General features: G+C 42.6%; 1 protein-coding gene across 1 annotated transcript in view; it reads right to left on the bottom strand.

Annotated features, from left to right (window-relative positions):
* WDR59 (WD repeat domain 59) overlaps positions 1-20,680 on the bottom strand; it is a 131,588-nt gene that overhangs the window by 15,680 nt on the left and 95,228 nt on the right. Inside the window, exons 15-20 of the mRNA XM_017868616.1 lie at positions 20,496-20,591; positions 20,176-20,332; positions 19,582-19,651; positions 14,262-14,415; positions 3,755-3,888; positions 2,565-2,646 (exon numbers count right to left, since the gene is read on the bottom strand). Of these exons, the coding sequence (XP_017724105.1) occupies positions 2,565-2,646; positions 3,755-3,888; positions 14,262-14,415; positions 19,582-19,651; positions 20,176-20,332; positions 20,496-20,591 (693 nt within the window). The remainder of the gene's footprint in view (positions 1-2,564; positions 2,647-3,754; positions 3,889-14,261; positions 14,416-19,581; positions 19,652-20,175; positions 20,333-20,495; positions 20,592-20,680) is intronic.

The raw sequence follows: 20,680 nt of genomic DNA, 5'->3' as shown, positions 1-20,680 counted from the left end.
CTGCTCTGGGGGCAGCAAAAGCTGGAACCTTATTGAGATGCAGAAGTTTAGGCCCCAGTTAGTCCTACTGAATCAGCGTTTACATTTTCACCCACTCCTTCCGGGAGTTGAGTGCACTCTAAATTTGAGAAACACTAGGCTTAAAAACTTTTCATTAAGCAAACTTCAGAGAAATGACACAGTGTAATAATTTCAATGGGTCATCTACTTAACCACTAACTCACATGACTTTTTATTTTACTTTTATGAGACAGAGTCTCGCTTTGTCGTCTAGGCTGGAGTGCCGTGGCACGATCACAGCTCACTGCAACCTCTGCCTCGTGGGTTCAAGCCACCCTCCTGCCTCAGCCTCCCGAGTATCTAGGATCACAGGCATGTGCCACCACACCTGGCTAATTTTTGTATTTTTAGTAGAGATGGGGTTTTGCCATGTTGGCCAGGCTGGTCTGGAACTCCTGGACTCAAGTGATACGCCTACCTTGGCCCCAAAAAGTGCTGGGATTACAGGTGTGAGTCACCGTGCCTAACCTCACTTGACTTCTTAAAATGCTGCTTCATCAGTAAGTTGGGTTGGCAGGGAGGAAAAAAAAAGGCAGTCTATAACACATTTAAGATCTGTCCTTCTTTATCTGAATAATGAAAGACTTTGTTGCCTTCATTATAAAAGTTTCAGTATCCTCTCTGAAGCTAAAATGTAAGAATAAAAAAAATAGGCCAAGGCAAAATGGATTTGGCTTTCTTTTTGTTGACGTCAAATCTGAGGAATACCTCCCGACTTGAAATCCCATGGGGCCTGGAGCCATCGAGCAGAAAGCGATAGCCACTAAGTGTCTATTTAAGTCCAAGGCACAGGCTAAACCCATCATGTCATAAGCAAAGTCCCCACTTCCGCAATACCTTTAAAAATCAAATACGGCGGACCCCGTGGCTCACGCCTGTAATCCCAGCACTTTGGGAGGCCAAGGAGGGCAAATCACGAGGTCAGGAGTTCGAGACAAGCCTGGCCAATATGATGAAATCCCATCTCTACTAAAAATACAAAAATTAGCTGGGCATGGCGGCACACGCCTGTAGTCCCAGTTACTTGGGAGGCTGAGGCAGAAGAATCGCTTGAACCCGGGAGGCAGAGGTTGCAGTGAGCCAAGATCGCGCCACTGCACTCTAGCCTGGGCGACAGAGTGAGACTCCGTTTCAAAAAAAAAAAAAAAAAAAAAATACTATTTTCTGGAAAACCTTTCTTAGTAGCAGCACATCACTGTATGCCCATTAACTGGAAAACATTATACTAGACTCTGAGATGCTCAAAAGAAAGAAGATACAGACTTCGAATCAAGGAGTTTGCAATCTTAAGGAGAAAGAATAGGCAAACAAAGACAATGAGAAACAGGTAGAGAAGCATTAGGCATGCAAAATCAATTAAATCATGTGGTACTAACATACTTGAAAAATATATAGAAGGTATTGTCGAAAAGGAGAAACCTGAAGTTCACATTCATCTCTATAATCAATGACCTACTGAATCAGTACTAAAGGAAGTTGATGACTTTCTGGGATAAGATAAGATGTTTGCTACCCTGGCTGAAAATTTAGGCATGTTATTTCCTCACTGATAATACACATTTCCTGAATGTCTTCAACAGAAACAGTGACTCTTGCATTTACTTCTGTAACTCTTTGCAAAATAGTAAAAATATCTTCAACACGAACAAAAAGGCTGGGTGTGGTGGCTCATGCCTGTAATCCCAACACTTTGGGAGGCCAAGGCAGAAGGATTGCTTGAGGCCAGGAGTTCAAGACTAGTCTGGCCAACATGGTGAAACCCCATCCCTACTAAAAAATACAAAAATTAGCCGGTCTTGGTGGCATGCATCTATAATCCCAGCTACTCAGGAGGCTGAGGCAGGAGAATCGTTTGAAACCAGGAGGCAGAGGTTGCAGTGAGCAGAGATCATGCCACTGCACTTTAGCCTGGGCGACAGAGTGAGACTCCATCACAAAAAAACAAAAACAAACCACTGAATGGTGTATTTTAAATGGGTAAATTGCATGGTAGATGGGCTATACCTCAGTTAAGCCGTTTAAAAAAATACAGAAATAGTTTGTTATAATACACTGATACGTTGCTGCAAAGATGAAGAAAATTGAAATATTTGTCATGTTAAATCATATTTTAAAACTGAACATCTCTATCTAAAGGAACACTTTGGTAAATATTTCATAAAATGAAGCACTTTAGAAAGAAAAAAAAAGAATTGAGGGTGCAAATGGCAAAGAAATGGACACTCAAGTTTAGCTACACAGCAATCACCGTGATACTGGAACAGAAAAGAGATGTATAATAAAAAAAATTAATCAATGCTTTAGGATCTTCCCAACTAAGCACCAGGAAGAAAAATTTCCAGATTTGGAAAGCCACTCTAACCCTGCAGACTGGCAAAGAAAATGGAAAAGGAATTCCAAGTCAAGACACACACTTTGAAAATGTCATTAAATGCCACGACAAAGTAAAAACAATTTGCTCCTGAAGAAAAATCCAAATCTCCACCAAAAGGGATGGACAATACCTGGACAAGATCCTTTCTTCCAACAAGCAAGGCAGAAGCGGCATTCTTCTGACACGTTTCCTGAATATCATTCACATTCAATCTGAAATGATTTTTAAAGAATTAAAAATTTCGTTCTCGTGTAACTTCCCACATCAACAAACAGATGAGAAACTGCCTCTTTGGTTGCTACTCAAAATGTTTTACTCTGTGTTTGCCTTGGGCCTCCTTCCTACCTGACTCAGAGGAAAAGCTTAACTAGAGCTGATGTTAATGGCTCTAGCTAGGCTCTGTGGGTTCTAGCCTGGGGAAGGTGAAATTGCTCACCTCTTTAAAGTCAGGAGAGGAGGCCATACTCAAATACCAATTTACCAACCAGCTTTTCTATGGAGTTCCCAAGCCTTGAGGGTTGAATAAAAATGAATTGAAATACATGCGACACTGACTATGGTTCCTAACAGAAAGAGTAGTGTGCTATGCACAGACTACAAACGAAACACTTTCTGTTATGAGTTCGAGTTTAGGAAGAGGCAGGGGAACTGCAGGTGGCCTCTGCATGCCAATTACTCACCTCTCACTTCCGTCCAAACAAAAGTAGCTCTGCTTTGTATAATAGCTCTTCTGCTTTGTAAAGCAGTATGCCTTGTACAATACTCCACCCCTTTGAACATGGGTGACACCAGTGAATATGGATGGGATATCACTTCTGTGATTATGTTATTAAGCAGTTGACTTTGAAGTCACCTACAGAGAAACTATCCTGGGTGGGGCTGACCTCGTCAGGTGAGGCCTCAGAGGGAAGGTGAAGCATATATGAGCCATTCCTGCTGGTCTCAAGACGAAATTTACATACGAGTTCTACAGCTGCAAGGGCCTGAATTCTGCTGACAACCTGAACAAGCTTGGAAAAGGAGTCTGTGCATCAGATGAGACCACTGCCTGGCCAACGCCATTTCAGCCTGCTGAGACCCTGAGCAAGGACACAGAAAAGCTGTGCCCAGACTCATGACTCACAAAAACTGGAAGATGAGGAATGAATGTTGTTGGAAGCTAAGTTTGTGAGAATTTGTACACAGCAACAGAAAGCTAACACACTGGGCTTCTCCTGAAATTGCTTTTGAAGAAAGGATTCCCACACTCAAAAAAAAAAAAAAAGGTTTGCTAATCCTAGCTAAGTGACGAGTACAGCTGACTTGAAATTTTGTACTTACATGTACAGTTCTCCCAGCGATTTGTGAACAGGCAGGAGGCACGCAACATCCTGGATGATGACTTTCCCAGCAGCCTTGATCTGTCGATTGCCAGAGTCTGATCCCTCACGCTTACTTTTCCATCGCCTTGATTTCTAGGGGTAGATGAAAGGATGTAACTAATGGGGACTTTGACAAGTGGAAACCAACAATTGCAGAGCTCATCATGTTGGGGTCATTGGTAATTTGCACTTTTTTAAAATTACATCATGCCTACAATTATAGGAATCAGCATCTGTAGGAAATAAAAGGATGAGCTCTTGATCCAATAATCCCAACAGGAAAAAAGCACCTACTGCTGGGCTAGATACATTCTGCAGGTGCTCAGAAACATGTATCAGGAAGCCAGGATTAATACATTAATTAATGAATTTGAAAACAGCAAGTAAATAAGTTAGTAAAGGCCACAAAATGTGGGAGAACAATTTTAGATTGAATTCAGTCCTAGGTTCAAAATTCCTGCCTGAAACTAATCAAAGTTTCTTTCCTTAGGCAGTTTGAACAATGTTTGTTGAAAATTTATTTCAGACATAGCAGTGTGTGGGCTCTGCAAACCTCAATCTGTAGTAGGAAGACAGAGAAATTTTGCAGCTTGAGGAGAATTATCCCGTTTTTCTGGAAGACTTGAATTAAATGTCTAAAAGTGATCTTTCTCAATGTCAAAAATACCTGATTTGAGGGGCTTAGGTAATGGACTTGGAATATCGTGGGCAAGTTTCCCATTTCCCCAGGCTTACCTATGAGTGGCTACATATGTGAGGAGTCTGTATGTATGCAATGAGAGATGTCCTGGAAAACTCAAATTATCAGAGCACAGCCCCATCTGGAATCTTTAAAATGACAAGCCAAGGAGCAGGATTCTATTTTATTACCAGAAGTTAAAAAGGGGGTCACCAAAGTGATTCAGCTAAGGAAGGAGTGACATATTTATTAGCAAAAAAAGGCAAAAGGAGCTGGTAAAAAGGGCCTCCAATTTGGAATGAGAAAAACCAAGATTTCCAGGTCTTATTACTATGTGTACTGGCTCAGTAGGACCCTGCGCAAGTTTTCATTTGTTGTGAATTTAGCCTAAGGCACGTCACTCTTTGTTCACTCACTGACAACTTATGGCCAATCATGACCTCTGTTGTTCCAGTCTCACAAGGTTAATGAGCATACAATGAAGAGGTAGGGATGCAAATTAAATGGAAAAGTGTACTCTAGAAACATGTAATTATTATGAATATATATAAGCTCTCGGGAATTTAAATTGGATCATTATTTAGATTACTCACAAATAAACTCATTTTCTGTAAGTGATTTTTATACAATCATTCTTCCATAAATTAGCCTTGGTCTAAAGTCAGGGGTTTCTGACCACTGATATCCCATTTAATCCCCAAAGTTGTCCAATGAGTGTAACTTCCTATAGGGTTATCGTGTGTCTTAGAACCTACTAAATTCAGGACATGTGTAGTTCAGGGCAGGTAAATGAAGAAGTTTAGCTGAAGTATCTGTCAATTGTTTATCGTCATTTGTAAATGCATGTATGCATGTTACACTATCAATTTGGAACTTTAACCCGTTTGATCTTTATTTTTTTTTTTTCTTTTGAGACAGAGTCTCGCTCTGTTGCTGAGGCTGGAGTGCCGTGGCGTGATCTTGGCTCACTGCAACCTCCGCTTCCTGGGTTCAAGTGATTCTCCTGCCTCAGCCTCCCAAGTAGCTGGGATTCCAGACATGCGCCACCATGGCGACTAATTTTTGTATTTTTAGTAGAAATAGGGTTTCACCATATTGGTCAGGCTGGTCTTGAACTCCTGACCTCAAGTGATCCACCCACCTTGGCCGCCCAAAATGCTAGGATTACAGGCGTGAGCCATCGTGCCCGGCCCCATTTGATCTTAAGAACCAGTTCAGTGACTATTTACCATTTATCCATACCCAAGTCATTATTCTGCAATACAAGGGGAAGCTTCATCAATTATTATGGGGTAGCCCTTCCATTCCTACTTGCCCTGGTTTTCTAAAACATTATGTGCATACTCACAAAAGTGTTACCCTTTTAGACACAATCTTCCTGACATGGGTGTAAGTAAGGGGAGGATATGTTAAAGAGCAAATAACCTGTCAGAATGGGCTGGAGCCAGGCAGTGTTACTGACCTAAGACAGACGTAGTCACATGTGCACTAAATACTATGGCAGGGCCTGTTTTAGGGAGGGTCATTTAACCTGTGTCTACCCAGCAGTGACAGTGAACAGCACAGGGGCTTTAGAAGAATAGGGAAGGGACAAGGTACACAAGCTCATTCACTGTGATTTTCATTCAGGTTTCCAGGACTTAAAAAAGCCCAGGAAACAACACACCCACAGGCCCCACGTAATTGGTCATCTCAAGTGAGACTCAGGGTACTGGATTTAAAAAAAAAAAAATCTATGCCAGAAAGATTCCACCTAGAATGGAATATGATCTGTCTAAGTTGATCTTCCGGGTAGGGTGGGAAGGCTTCTCAAACACTGATCCAGGCAGTCACTCTGGCTCTTTATTCCAAAAAGAGAAGGAGAAGCGCTTCAACAATTAAGCAATTCACTATTGCTCAGTTAAACTACACAGCTGAATTGAAGGCCTCAATGAAGGATGAGGTCTACTAGCTTACAGAACACACGGATAATAACCATGGGCTGAGTGCAGTGGCTCACACCTATAATCCCACACTTTGGGAGCCCAAGGCAGGCAGATCACTTGAGGCCATGAGTTCAAGACCAGCCTGGCCCTGGCCCACATGGTGAAACTCCGTCCATACAAAATATACAAAAATTAGCAAGGCATGGTGGTATGGGCCTGTGGTCCCAGCTATTTGGGAAGCTGAGGCAGGAGAATTGCTTGAACCGGGAGGCAGAAGTTTCAATAAGCTGAGATCGCGCCACTGCACTCCAGCCTGGACGACAGAGCAAGACCCTGCCCAAAAAAAAAAAAAAGTCGCAATTTCCTGACCTTTAAAACAAACCTAATGAAAGCATATTATTAATTATATTAAGATTCATATGCCCAAAGCAGCTCATTTGCAAAACAGACTAGCTCATTTGAAACTGACAAATGACACAAGTCCAAGTGTACAAATGTTTGACTGAGGACTTACAGTATCAGCTCCTGCTCCTGGATTGCTCACTCTGTGCTAGTATAAGCCTCACTATGACAGCTCTGTGACGAGGGATACTACCTGCATTTTACAAATGAGGACATGAGGTTTACTCTAGGTCGCAGCCATCAGTGCTGAGATTTGAATACAGGCCCGTCAGGCTGCTAAGCTCATTCTTGTTAACTTGATTTTCAGTATACAATTTTATATTTAAAAATAATATATAAATTCTAAGCCCCCCGTTAATATGGAAATTGCTTGGTCCATTTTTTAACGGATCCATTTCCGCAGGAAGGAGATTAGCACTGGGTTCCAGCGATGCCTGTCGAGCTCCACCCTTCTACGATGACTCACTTCTTCAGTCACTTTCTGTCAGCATCGTGCCTCTGTTCTGCTCAGTCTGAGTGTCTAGTGAAGATCTGCAGCTCCTGCAGCTACATGGTTTCATAGCAGGGCAGGCCAGATTCAGACCAACATGCTGTATTTCAGGCCGGGCACCTCACACTGTTTAGGCTTTGGGGTTTAGGCACATTCAGGATTAGGCACATTGAGAGAGAAGAAAACTGAGTTCAAAGAGATGTCTTAGGGACTCTTCCCCCATTTGCAGCTTTGGGTTACAAAGATGAGTAGAAACAAACCTACGTGACCTGTCCATACTTGATGCAAATACAGACAGTGGTCTTTGCAACTTTTTGCAATGATTCTTCAATGAATTATGAAAATCACAGTCTGTAATTCATGGGACTTCTTGAGACACCAGGCTTCTAGATATTTCTGTTTGATCTGTACTGGATGGATAGGAGGTGCTTTATGAAACCTCACTCAGCTGCCTTTAAGCCTGCCATAAAGGAGGTTCCCCAACAAAGGATCACCCTAATCAGAGTTGCTACCTGGAACCAAACTGTAAAAGCAATTACAGGACAGTGCTGTAAATTTTTTTAATCCAGCAAGAAATAACTGCAAAACATTGTCAAAAATCTTTAAGGGGCTGCAAAATATTGTCACTGTCAGTTTTTCATAATGTGCTGGTTTGTGGTTTTTAAACATAAATATCTCCCCTTTAGGCTTCGGGGTCTCTTGGTAATCCTGCCTACTGGCCAATTACTCTGGGGAGTCTAACAAGGCTGTCTAAATGGAGAGGCCAAATCTCAAATGAGATCAGATACTAGTTGGGGTCTTAGGCCCTTGCTGTTAGCTAATGACTAGATGGACACCTTTTCAGGGTTTTTTCCCCAGTGCTCTGGCAATAAGAACCATTCATGTTCCATCCACGTCTCTCCTAAGAAATTTTCACCTCAATATCTTGCTGGCAATGTCCGGAATCTCTCATCTGTGCAACTGTCAGGTAATAACATACGGATTTCTTTTAGGATTCTCTGGTTCCAGAGCATACTGACACATGAGGCTAAGGTGTGGTTCATCTTTCCGCACTCGGGAAGGGTGCCATGGTCTAAAAGCCCCTGAACCTCCTGCATTGCTCCAGTCCCACTCTGACGGGCTTAAATATGGACTTCTCTATGCAGTAAAGTTAGTACCTCTGGGAGGCAAAGGATTTGATCCTTTCAATGCTCCATCAATAGAAAATGTCCTGTCCCCACAGGTTTCAGGAGAAGAAATTGAGGGAAGAGAGACAAAGCAAGACAGACAAATTATTACATGATGAGCACCAGGCTGCCCCTCTGAACAAACCAAGAAGGTGTTCATGGAGTTATGGCAAAGAGGACAAGGAAGAACGGAGTGGGGTGGAGGTTGGGGGGCAGGAGGGAGGCACTGGTGCAAATAGCACTGAATGACAACCAATAGCCAGCTTGCGACTGTACCACCAGTGTTACTGCTACAATCAGAGGCAACATTGATGCCAATAAATGGGTTGAATGTAAAAACAGCCCAAGAATAAGCCACCAACTGCTTCGCAGAAACCCCATTAGCAATGCATAATCCGCAGAGCGGGCAGGGAATCTAAATGAATCCCTGTTTAAATAGCAGCAGGAGCAGGGACTTTTGGACAGTGGAAATTCAGCAGTCGGGTTGGCTGGGACAGGCTTTTGGAAGGTGGCCCCATTGGTGGCTCCACCTACAAGCTGTTGGCAGCAGTGGTACTTGCTAATCGGGGCTTCTGATTCCAACTGGTTTTCTATGACAAGGCTATAGGATGATTCTCCTCAGTATTGTTTATACCAAATGAAATTTATACAAAGCCTCAAGGCTGCCTTGCACAGCGTGAGGTCACCTTGGCACTACTGAAACATGAAGGGATGGGAGAGGAAGACAGAAGAGGGGAAATGGCCAATAGGAGTGAGTAAGAAAGAAAGAAAAGGAAGAGAGGATGTCCACAGCGGAGGTTTTACTGTCTACGCAAAATATTGATGGTAAGGAAAAAATTTGTTCCAGAAACTTCCCAAAGGATAAAAACTAGGTTCTGTGTTATGCCAATGAAGCAGGTGGGCACCTCCCTCTGTGAACTAGACCATGATTGTAAAAGCAGAGACAAAATAGTGGAAGCCTCTTATATCTTCCTCTGCTCCCCCCATGCCAAAGGTAGGCTTTTGAAAGCTCCAAAAAATTACACAAATGCTCCAAGTGAAATTGGGTGAGCTAACGGCTTACAATCAGGGTTCTTTCCAAGAAACCCAGTATTTAGTTTCCTTTGCAAAAAGAATCCATTCAGGATCCCTGACAATATTAGCCATTTGAAACTCTGTGATTGGACAAGGAGACAGTCCTTGGTGCCTGAACTCCCCCAAGCAAACCATTGACTGTTGCTGGTCCTGAAAACAGCTAGCCTGTCATTTCAGGTTCCTCAAAGCCAGGCAGGTGGCATTTTATTCTTGGGCCTTGGGTAGAGACAGGATTAGTTAAGGAGAGCATTTGCACAGCGCACAGTACCGGGAAGTCGTTAATTGCTTGTATGGACCAACGCCGCCGGGCAGAGCGAGGAGACATCTGTGCATGAAAACGTTACACCCAGGAGGAGGGAAGAAAAACACCAAGAAAATTAAAAGGGAAAAATATAGAATAAAATGAAAGCTTCCCACACATCCGATGGATTCAAATGTACCATAATACACTGTAAAGTTGGGATTGGAACGACTAAAAAATCTGATCCTAAGCACAGCGGTATTCGGCTTCCCTCACCTCCCTCCCACCCCATCACACTCCAAACACAGCTTTAATTTCATTGTTCTTTTAGTCACATTTCAAGGTATATGGAGGCTGACATCAACATAGTTCTGACAAAGGCACTACAAATAGGTTTGAGGAACACTAACACACACTAAGATCATTGTGCACGTGGAGAAATAGGCAGAAGCCTGTTTTCCCCTGCAGTAGGTAAGAAGCAGAACATATATTGAGAGCACATACTCATTCCTAAAAGGAAGGCATTCTTGAATAGGCTCAATACCAAATTTTTTCTGGTATGGGGTTGGGGGGCGATGAGGGAATTGGGTGTCTTGACATTGGGCCTGCAGGACTGTCTTCAGAGTGACACCACGGAGAAATGGGAACCGTGGAGAAACGAGGGGAAGGAAGAGGCTAACACTGAGGAGGGACCTTCTTGAAAGCACCCTTGCTAACAAGATGAGTATCTGTTTATGGAGATCAGAAATCATTCTATTAACTTAAAGATCTCTCCAGTTATTTACATCAGAGCTATTTTAGCAACATAAACTAAAGCAAGAGTGGGAGGTTGCAACAATGTTTAAACGTATGCAAGGCAATACCTAAAGCTTATCCTAAGTTCTGGGCCTTCTGATTTACCCTAGGAATGAACAACACTTCATCAGCTATTAAGAGTTCACTTGTCAAATTAATGTTAGCAATTTGATGGCTTTTGAGGCATCACACGTTTTAAAATTTTTAGGAGCAAACCTTAGCATTCCATCTAGAGAATATTTGGGTGAATAAAACAATATAACCTAAGTAGGGCAGGTTAAAAACACACAAAACCACAGGAGAAACAAACAATAATCTCTAGATGGCTCTATAAAGATGTTTTGTTATTACACTCTACTGGGCCGGGCGCGGTGGCTCACACCTGTAATCCCAACACTTTGGGAGGCCAAGGCAGGTGGATCACCTGAGGTCATGAGTTCGAGACCAGCCTGGCCAACATGGTGAAACCATGTCTCTACTAAAAATACAAAAAATTAGCCAGGCGTGGTGGTGGGCACCTGTCATTCCAGCTACTCGGGAGACTGACGCAGGAGAATCGCTTGAGCCCAGGAGGTAGAGGTTGCAGTGAGCCGAGACTACGCTTTTGTACCCCAGCCTGGGCAACAAGAACGAAACTCTGTCTCAAAAAAAAAAAACAAAAAAAACACTGTACTGGCTGGGTGAGATGGCTCATGCCTATAATCCCAGCCCTTTGGGAGGCTGAGGTAGGAAGACTGTTAGAACCCAGGAGTTTGAGACCAGCCTGGGCAACATAGCAAGACCTCATCTCTACAAAACACAGATCAAAAAAAACCCAAAACCAAAAAACCACTATACTTCCCTCACTGCTATGCCTTAAGGCAGTTACATTCCGTTCTGTTTTTCTTACTCATTTAAAGCTCTCAGGGGCAGAGATCTAAAAGGGAATAAAATATGTGGGAGAAAATTTGGGCTAAAATGAAGACCTAAACACAGAGAAATCCAGGCTGGGCAACATAGCAGGACCCAGCTCCACAAAATATTTGTTTTAATTAACTGGGTGATGAGGTGTACTCCTGTAGTTCTAGCTACTCAGGAGGCTGAGGTGGGAGGATCACTCAAGTACCGGAGTCTGAGGTTGCAGTGAGCCATGTTCACACCACTGCACTCTAGCCTGGGCAACGGGAACAGAGTGAGGTCCCATCTCTTAAAAAAATTTTTAAAAAATTCCAAAACCCAAAAACACAGCTGAGGATTAGAAAACGCTCCTCAGGGTATCGACCTTTGTAAGGGAGGTAAGGTAGCCCACATAAGATATCATGGCCATATTACACTTATGTAATTCCCTCCTTGGCCCCTACGTAAATGGGATGGATGTGAACAAACTTCAAGGAGAGAGAAATTTATGTCAAATTCATCACAAAATGACTGACTTATTTTTATCTTGTTAACCTATTAAGTTGAACCATAAGAATCTTTGTTTAGGTCAAAAATGGTCAAATATCAGCAATTTCATATGACTTAAGCTAATAATCCAAGGTTTCTGAGGTTCTTAAAATGTTCTATTTCTTGACCTGTGAGACTATTAATTCACTGAACTGTACACGCCTTTGATTTGTGAACTTTTCTGTATTTGGCATATATCAAGACAAGAGTTTCATATGAAATTATAATCAGCTGGGCGCGGTGGCTCAAGCCTGTAATCCCAGCACTTTGGGAGGCCGAGACGGGTGGATCACGAGGTCAGGAGATCGAGACCATCTTGGCTAAGACGGTGAAACCCCGTCTCCACTAAAAAACACAAAAAACTAGCCAGGCAAGGTGGCGGGCGCCTGTAGTCCCAGCTACTCGGGAGGCTGAGGCAGGAGAATGGCGTAAACTCGGGAGGTGGAGCTTGCAGTGAGCTAAGATCCGGCCACTGCACTCCAACCTGGATGACAGAGCAAGACTCAATCTCAAAAAAAAAAAAAAAAAAAAGAAATTATAATCAAAGCATCACCCCATTTTATTTGGTCACTATTTGAAATAAAACATAAAAGGCCACTTACTATGTCTATTAGGAGGCTCGAACAGCCCACTTTCTGTGATGAACAGAATACTGGGAACCACCCTGAACTGAAATTTCACAACTCTTCCTCCACTACCCTGCATATGCTATCTGATGAGAGAATTATCCACGTGCTCTTGGTTCCTCTTTATAATTATGGTGTTTGTAGTAAAAAAGGCCATATCATCAAAAACATGAACACAGGCTTAAAAGAGGCCCCATCTTGGAAATGGAGATATTTTGATTTTTGTGGGCTTTACACACCCCCACAAAGTCAAAATTACTAGTCAGTCTATTCTGCCCAATCTGAACCCAAGCATGGGTGGCACACGATACGAATCAAAGAGGAATTCAGAACTGCCTCTTGGACTGAAAGACCTCCTTGACCTGCCCCTGACACTAAAGAGAACTCCCACATGTACCCAACCATAAGCCTGGCTTTCATCTCAACAAAATGTCTTAGTTCCAACCTGTTTATCAAATCATCTCTCCAATTACCTGCAAACGTGGGAAAAAATAACTAACAATTTTGAATGGAAACGACTTGGAGATGATACAGATGAGTGGGTGTTCCAAGGAGGTCTGTACTAGGCATATGGGCAGAATTCCATCAGAGATGTGAGGAAGGGGACTATAGGAAAGTGTCCAGAAGAAAAAAAAAATCATTTTCCCTATTCAACTAAATGGTTTTGTTCAAGGCTGGACTGGTCTCAAACATCACTTGCTGCCGCTCATTTTAGTCACATACAACCCTAAAATAAAGTCAGAGATGGTCAACTGTCAGTGTAAACCAAGAAGGTTGGACATTCTACTGCAATCGAACTGAAGGCACTTCTAATACTTCCTAGAAATGGGTGTTTTGTCTAAAATAATTCAATTTTTTAAAAACAAATATTAATTACAATCCATTATTTCCCATTGAGCGAGAGATAACAACAAAGAATTCCTAAGGCCCGAGTTTGTGCAGTGCTCAGTGGTAACTCTGTTTAAAACATCATGTCAGCTAAAAGTCTGTTTAACCCAGACCCGCGATCTGTCAACACACAAAGCTCTCTTAGGATCATTCCTATGCTCTGCCAACATTTTCTCCATTGTTGGCACCAAACGTTTCTGACAGCTTAATGATAACTACTCATGGACAATGAGTTCTTTAAGAAACTAGGCACATAAGGACAAGCTCAGGTGATTTTTGTGTCATCTGGTCCACTCAGATGTGTATTTCCATGTAGACTTAGTGAAAAAAAAAAAACCTTTTAGACATTAACTTTAAGACTTCTCACAACTATGAAGTTCCAAATATATTAAGATCCCAAGACTTCAGAGGCATCCATCCCTTAATTTGCTGACAAACATCAGAATACCATGGAAGACTTGAAGCTAAGGTATTCTACCCTGAAATAATGGGAATCAGCTCAGTGAATGGAGATTACGAGGACAGGCCTAAATGCGGAGTAAAGATTATGGACCATAAGAACGATCCCCCAACCCATACACACACAATTTAGAGCAGGTAAAACCAACCGAAAGGAACAAAGCAATGGCTTTCTTGAACAAACTGATTATGAAAGTGAATAGTTACAGGGCGATTACTAATCTAGCTGCTGCACCAGGCAGGAGATGAGGAACAAGAATCCAGGAGAAGGGGTAAGAATCAAAAGCCGCACTTACCCGCTCCTTGTAATAGAAGGAGCTGATGGAGACCTGCTCTTTCTCGCTGCGAGTGGGGCTCCCACTGTATAAACGAAGGTTCCCAGGGGCCTCTGTGCGGATCTTCATGGGCGCGATCAAGCCAGTGTGATAAGCGGACAAGGCTGAGAGAGATCTGTAGTTGAAAATGATAATTATCCACACTGGCTGCAGTCCTGTCATATTTCCAATGGTGCTATTTTTAGCACTTGATACCAAGAGTAGAAGATAAAATGAGAAGATGGAACCTCCAGAAAAAGTCAATAAAACTTTTAACACTGAAAAATGCTTTATCTGCAGAAGCATAGAATGCTTCTATGATTACAGACATAAAAAATTCAAAGGAATCTACAAACTACTAGAATAAGTGAATTTGAATACAAGGTCAACCTACAAACATCTACTATATTTCTATCAGTTAGAAACAAACATTTGGAAAATAAGTATTTTTAAAGCTCATTTATAGTAGCATTAAAACACATCAAATACCTAGGAATAAATTTAATTTTTGAAAATGTGCATGAAAATACAAAATGTTGCTGAGAGAAATTAAAGGAGACATACAATGATGGAGAAATACACCACGCTAGTGGACTGGAAGAGTCCGTATTCTTAAGACATCAATTTTCTCTAAATTGTTCTACAGAGTCAACACAATTCCAATCAAAATACAAGCAGGCTTTGTAGCAGGAACAATTAAGCTGATTTCATAATTTTATTAAAAGACCTAGAGTAGCCAACCTGAACTAAACAAGAATAATATAATTGGAGAACTTGACGTATCAGATTTGAAGACTGAACTATAAAAAAGTACATTATGAATGTAGTGTTGGCATAAAGGATAAACAGATCAAAGGAAAAAGGAGAGTCCAGAAAGACCACAAATATATGATCTATTGATGTTCACCAAAGGCATCAATACAAATTCAATGAAGAAAGGAAATCTTTTCATAAATGGTGTTAGAACAACTGTTTTTCTACAAAATAAAACAAACTTTGACCCCTTAACTCACATTACATGCAAAAATTAATTTGAAATGGATCACAGAACTTAAATAAGGAATTTAAATCTATAAAGCATTTATTTATTTATTTTTCTATAAAGCTTTTAAAAGAAAACACAAGGCCGGGTGCGGTAGCTCACACCTGTAATCCCAGCACTTTGGGAAGCTGAGGAGGGCAGATCACCTGAGGTTAGGAGTTTGAGACCAGCCTGGCCAACAGGGTGAAACCCCGTCTCAATACAAAATGAGCCAGGCTGGTGGCACATGCCTGTAATCCCAGCTACTCGGGAGGCTGAGGCAGGAGAATCACTTGAACCTGGGAGGTGGAGGTTGTGGTGAGCTGAGATTGTGCCATTGCACTCCAGCCTGGGGAACAAGAGCGAAACTCCGTATCAAAAAATAAAAAATAAAATAAATAGGCCGGGCACGGTGGCTCACGCCTGTAATCCCAGCACTTTGGGAGGCCAAGCCAGGTGGATCACAAGGTCAGGACATCAAGATCATCCTGGCTAACACGGTGAAAACCCGTCTCTACTAAAAAATACAAAAAATTAGGCCGGTGTCATGGCGGGCACCTATAGTCCCAGCTACTCGGGAGGCTGAGGCAGGAGAATGGCATGNATGAGCCAGGCTGGTGGCACATGCCTGTAATCCCAGCTACTCGGGAGGCTGAGGCAGGAGAATCACTTGAACCTGGGAGGTGGAGGTTGTGGTGAGCTGAGATTGTGCCATTGCACTCCAGCCTGGGGAACAAGAGCGAAACTCCGTATCAAAAAATAAAAAATAAAATAAATAGGCCGGGCACGGTGGCTCACGCCTGTAATCCCAGCACTTTGGGAGGCCAAGCCAGGTGGATCACAAGGTCAGGACATCAAGATCATCCTGGCTAACACGGTGAAAACCCGTCTCTACTAAAAAATACAAAAAATTAGGCCGGTGTCATGGCGGGCACCTATAGTCCCAGCTACTCGGGAGGCTGAGGCAGGAGAATGGCATGAACCTGGGAGGCGGGGCTTCCAGTGAGCCGAGATCGTGCCACTGCACTCCAGCCTGGGTGACAGAGCAAGACTCTGTTTCAAAAAAAAAAAAAAAAAAAAAGAATAAAAAAATAAAATGAATAAAATTAAAAAGTGATAAATTGGACATCATCAAAATTAGGAAAATCTGTTCACTGAAAAACATTAAAGAGGGAGAAAGACAAGCCACAGATTAGGAAAAAATACATACATACATCTAGCAAAGAATTTGTAACCAAAATAGGTAACAACCAGAAATAAGTAAGAAATGCAGTTCCCCCAAAATGGGCAAAGTACTTAAGCACAACACAAAAAAAGATACCCAAATGGTCAATATGCACACAGAAGCTGCTTGACGTCATTCATCATCAACATGGAAATGCAAATTAAAACGACAGTGAGATACTAGGACACTCACATCACAATGGCTAAAGTTGAAAAGACTGGCAATACCAAGTTTTGGAGTGGATACAGAGCAACCAGTGCTCTCAAATATTGCTGATGACAGGGTAAATGGCACAACCACTGTGTACAAACTTCTGGGCAATTTCTCAAGTTAAACATACATCTATTCGATGACTGAGGAATTCTGCTCCTCAGGTGCAGAAATTAATATACAAGTCTTTTTATGAACATATGTATCCAGGTTTGCTCATAATGGCCAAAAACTGGAAAGGATGCAAATATCTATCAACAGGACAATAAATAAACAAACTGTGTTATATTCATCCAATGGACCTACTGACACATGCGGCAATGTGGATCAATGTCGGTAACATTAAGTTGAGCAAAGTAAGCCAGACATAAAACAGTTCATGCTGCACAATTCCACTTCAATGAAGTTCAAGAACTGGCAAAACTATGAGGACAGAAGTCAAGATAGTGGTGTCCTCTGGGTGCTGAAGGGCTGGGAAAAGGGACTGGGAACCTCTGGGGGTGAGGACAGTGTTCTATACCTTAATGTGAGTGTTGGTCACCGAGCCGTACACTTCAGATTTGTGTACTGTAAACTATACCTCAGTAAAGGACTGTCAGTTGAAAAACATTCTAATAGGAATAATTTTCCCCTCTAATCCAAAGTCCAGATACAGATATTCCTTCTTTTCCTTTGAGAATACAGGACATTTTCCACTCCAATAAGGAACTGGGTGTAATGTAGGTATTCCCTAGTACTGAACGCCAGTTCCCATGGGGCCCAGGTCACAACTGCCCAGGTTACTGCAGAGACTGGCCACCTCTTGGCAAAACAGCAGTGTCTGCTCACACGGTTCTGTCATTCAGTTCTCTTTCTTTCTTGTTAGCTCAGCTATTCATTCATAACTGATATGGTTAGGCTTTGTGTCCCCACCCAAATCTCATCTTGAATTGTAATCCCCACAATCCCCATATGTCGAGGGAGGGACAGAGTGGGAGGTGATTGGATCATGGGGGCTGTGTCCCCCATGCTGTTCTCATGATAGTGAGTGAGTTCTCACCAGACCTGATGGTTTTATAAGATCTGACAGTTTCTCCACATGCACACTCTCTCTCGCCTGCTGCCATGTAAGATGTGCCTCTTCCCCTTCCGCCACGATTTTAAGTTTCCTGAGGTCTCTCCAGCCATGTGGAACTGTGAGTCAATTAAACCTCTTTTCTTTATAAATTACCCAGTCTGGGGCAGTTCTTTATAGCAGTGTGAGAATGGACTAATACAATGACTATGCTGATTATACTGTATCCAGCGCCTTCAGGGGTTTGCAGCAGAGAGCTTTGCAAGTTATTATATCTTGGTCACCAGACTGCAGAACCAGAAGTCTACTGTATAATCCTAAAGTTTTAAAACCCAGTAATCATAACAGGACATACAGAGCACTTCCGATATACCAGGTGGTATTTTAAATGTTTTTAGAGGGACTTAATCTTCCCAGCAACTACAGGTGGTGGGTGCTACGATCATCCCATGTTACTGTTGAAGGAACTGAAGCTGAAGTTGAGATAACTTGCCCAAGGTCATAAAATGACAGGGCCAAAATCTGGATCTGGACACGTTGGCTCTGAAGTCCATATTCCTATCTGCTACACTAGATTGCCTATAAAGAAAAACTTTTTTTAAAGCACAGAAAAATAATGACTAGACAGAAACATGTTCTGTTGTTAAACATGATTATCTCTAAAACAGGGAAAAGGCAAAGAAGGGCTTTCTTTTTTTTTCTTTTTTTTTTTTTTTTTGAGACGGGGTCTCACTCTGTCGCCCAGGCTGGAGTGCAGTGGCCGGATCTCAGCTCACTGCAAGCTCCGCCTCCCGGGTTTACGCCATTCTCCTGCCTCAGCCTCCCGAGTAGCTGGGACTACAGGCACCAGCCACCTCGCCCGGCTAGCTTTTGTATTTTTTTAGTAGAGACGGGGTTTCACCGTGTTAGCCAGGATGGTCTCGAACTCCTGACCTCGTGATCCGCCCGTCTCGGCCTCCCAAAGTGCTGGGATTACAGGCTTGAGCCACCGCGCCCGGTGAAGGGCTTTCACATTGTAATTTAAAACTTCCAGGCCAGGCATGGTGGCTCACGCCTATAATCCTAGCACTTTGGAAGGCTGAGACAGGTGGACTGCTTGAGCTCAGGAGTCTGAGACCCGCCTGGCAACACTGCAAAATGCTATCTCTAAAAAAATATATAAAAATTAGCTGGGCATGGTGGTGCACACCTGTAGTCCCAGCTACTTGGGAGGCAGAGGTGGGAGGATCACTTGAGCCAGGAGGTAAAGGCTGCAGTGAGCTATGATCATGCCACTGCACTCCAGCCTGGATGACAGAGCCAGATCCTATCTTAAAAAAAAAAAAAAAAAATTTCGTTTGTGTTTTCCCAATGTACTACTTACGTAATGTTATAAAATTACACATTGTTTGGTAATATCAGAAGTGGCACATTAATGTTGTGAAACTACAGATGGTCTTTTTGTATTTTCCAGTTTTATTTAATGTTAAATTGATTAATAAAATAATTAAAAACAAATAATAAATAATATGCTAGCAATAGGGGAAAGGCATATTTAAAAACAATTTGCCTTGTTTTGACAATAGCTTTTATCAATCTACTTCTTCTAAGGGTTTGGTAATAACTGTACAGCAGAAATCTCAGCTTTCTTGCAACTTGATTGACTTCAATCTTTCTCAAATAAATCTTGTAATGGGAGTTTACTGAAGAACTAAAACGCATTGTCCAAAGACAAACTCCGTGGTCCTTCCCAGGTCTCTGGCCACTTCTGACCATGGGAACGTACAGTGGCTTCTGCATCTCCCGCACTCACCTCGGAGTAGGCTCTGTGGGAGACACCGCCCGATGCATCGTCATGGGCCTTGTGAAATACACCAGGTAACCTAAAGAAGAAGACATCACATGAGCCATCAGTGTCAACAAGCTGGATATGGGAAATCCTGAGGCAGGACTGGCCAGTCTTTCTTCTATCTCTGTATACCTGAGGGTAAGACACATTTTCATAAGCTGCAAGACTCATGACTGTGGTGACCCTTACCAAGAACAAAGGTCAGCACTCCAGAGTCCAGGAGAGAGGATATAAGTGAACGGGGCAGAGTCATCAGCGGGACTCTAAGCCTCCCTACCAGGGGACTGTCCCCTGCTAAGAATCAGGGCTGTGAGTAAAGACTCAAACCCAAGCTCATCAGAATGAAGAAAGTTAAGACCACCATTCTGGTGCACACTCTTAGGATAAGTCCAGAGACACCGACTGGGCCTCAGACCCTGCCACGCTACTATGAAAGTCTCGTTGGAGTTCTCTGGGAATAAAAGCAAACATTTGTTGCTGAAGATGTTTATACAGAATCTATGACATTCTTAGCTGCTCCCTCTCAAAATCTAGAATCACAGAACCAAAGAGACCCACCTGCTCCACAGAACCTGGCCCCAGAAGTCCTAGGAAAGGGAATGTTGGCATCCTGGTATGACCCGTAGGCTGTGGTCACACGAGCAAAAGTCGGTAACGGGGGTGTGACGGAGTTGGGGAGTGCAAACGGATTGCTGGAAGCGCTGTCTTCCTGGTTCTGAAATTTAAAATTCCATAAGCTAAAACCACAACCTGTCTTAAAGTTGAATTACAAAATAAGCACCCAGAATGAAAAAAACAGAAAGCCCATGATTTTAGGGAGAAAGAAATGAAACAAAACACCAAAGCATAAGTTGGTACAACAGCTTCATGCTTCCCACCACAAAGGACTCGAGGCAGGAGACGAGCTGGCGCAGGCAGGGCTCCAGGCAGCTCTGGCCGCGCTTCACTTTCTGCAGGGCCGTGTCCTTCAGGATCTAGAAAAGGCCCAAAACACAGTCAAGAAGAGGAACACATTTCTCTGATAGGCTATTCTGTTTTTTTTTTTTTTTTTTTTTTTTTTTTT

This window comes from Rhinopithecus bieti, unplaced genomic scaffold, assembly GCF_001698545.2.
Source record: "Rhinopithecus bieti isolate Rb0 unplaced genomic scaffold, ASM169854v2 scaffold_2574, whole genome shotgun sequence".
Classification (NCBI taxonomy): domain Eukaryota; kingdom Metazoa; phylum Chordata; class Mammalia; order Primates; family Cercopithecidae; genus Rhinopithecus; species Rhinopithecus bieti.
The sequence above is the reverse complement of the archived record's forward strand: the minus strand, read 5'-3'. Positions and strand labels throughout refer to the sequence as shown.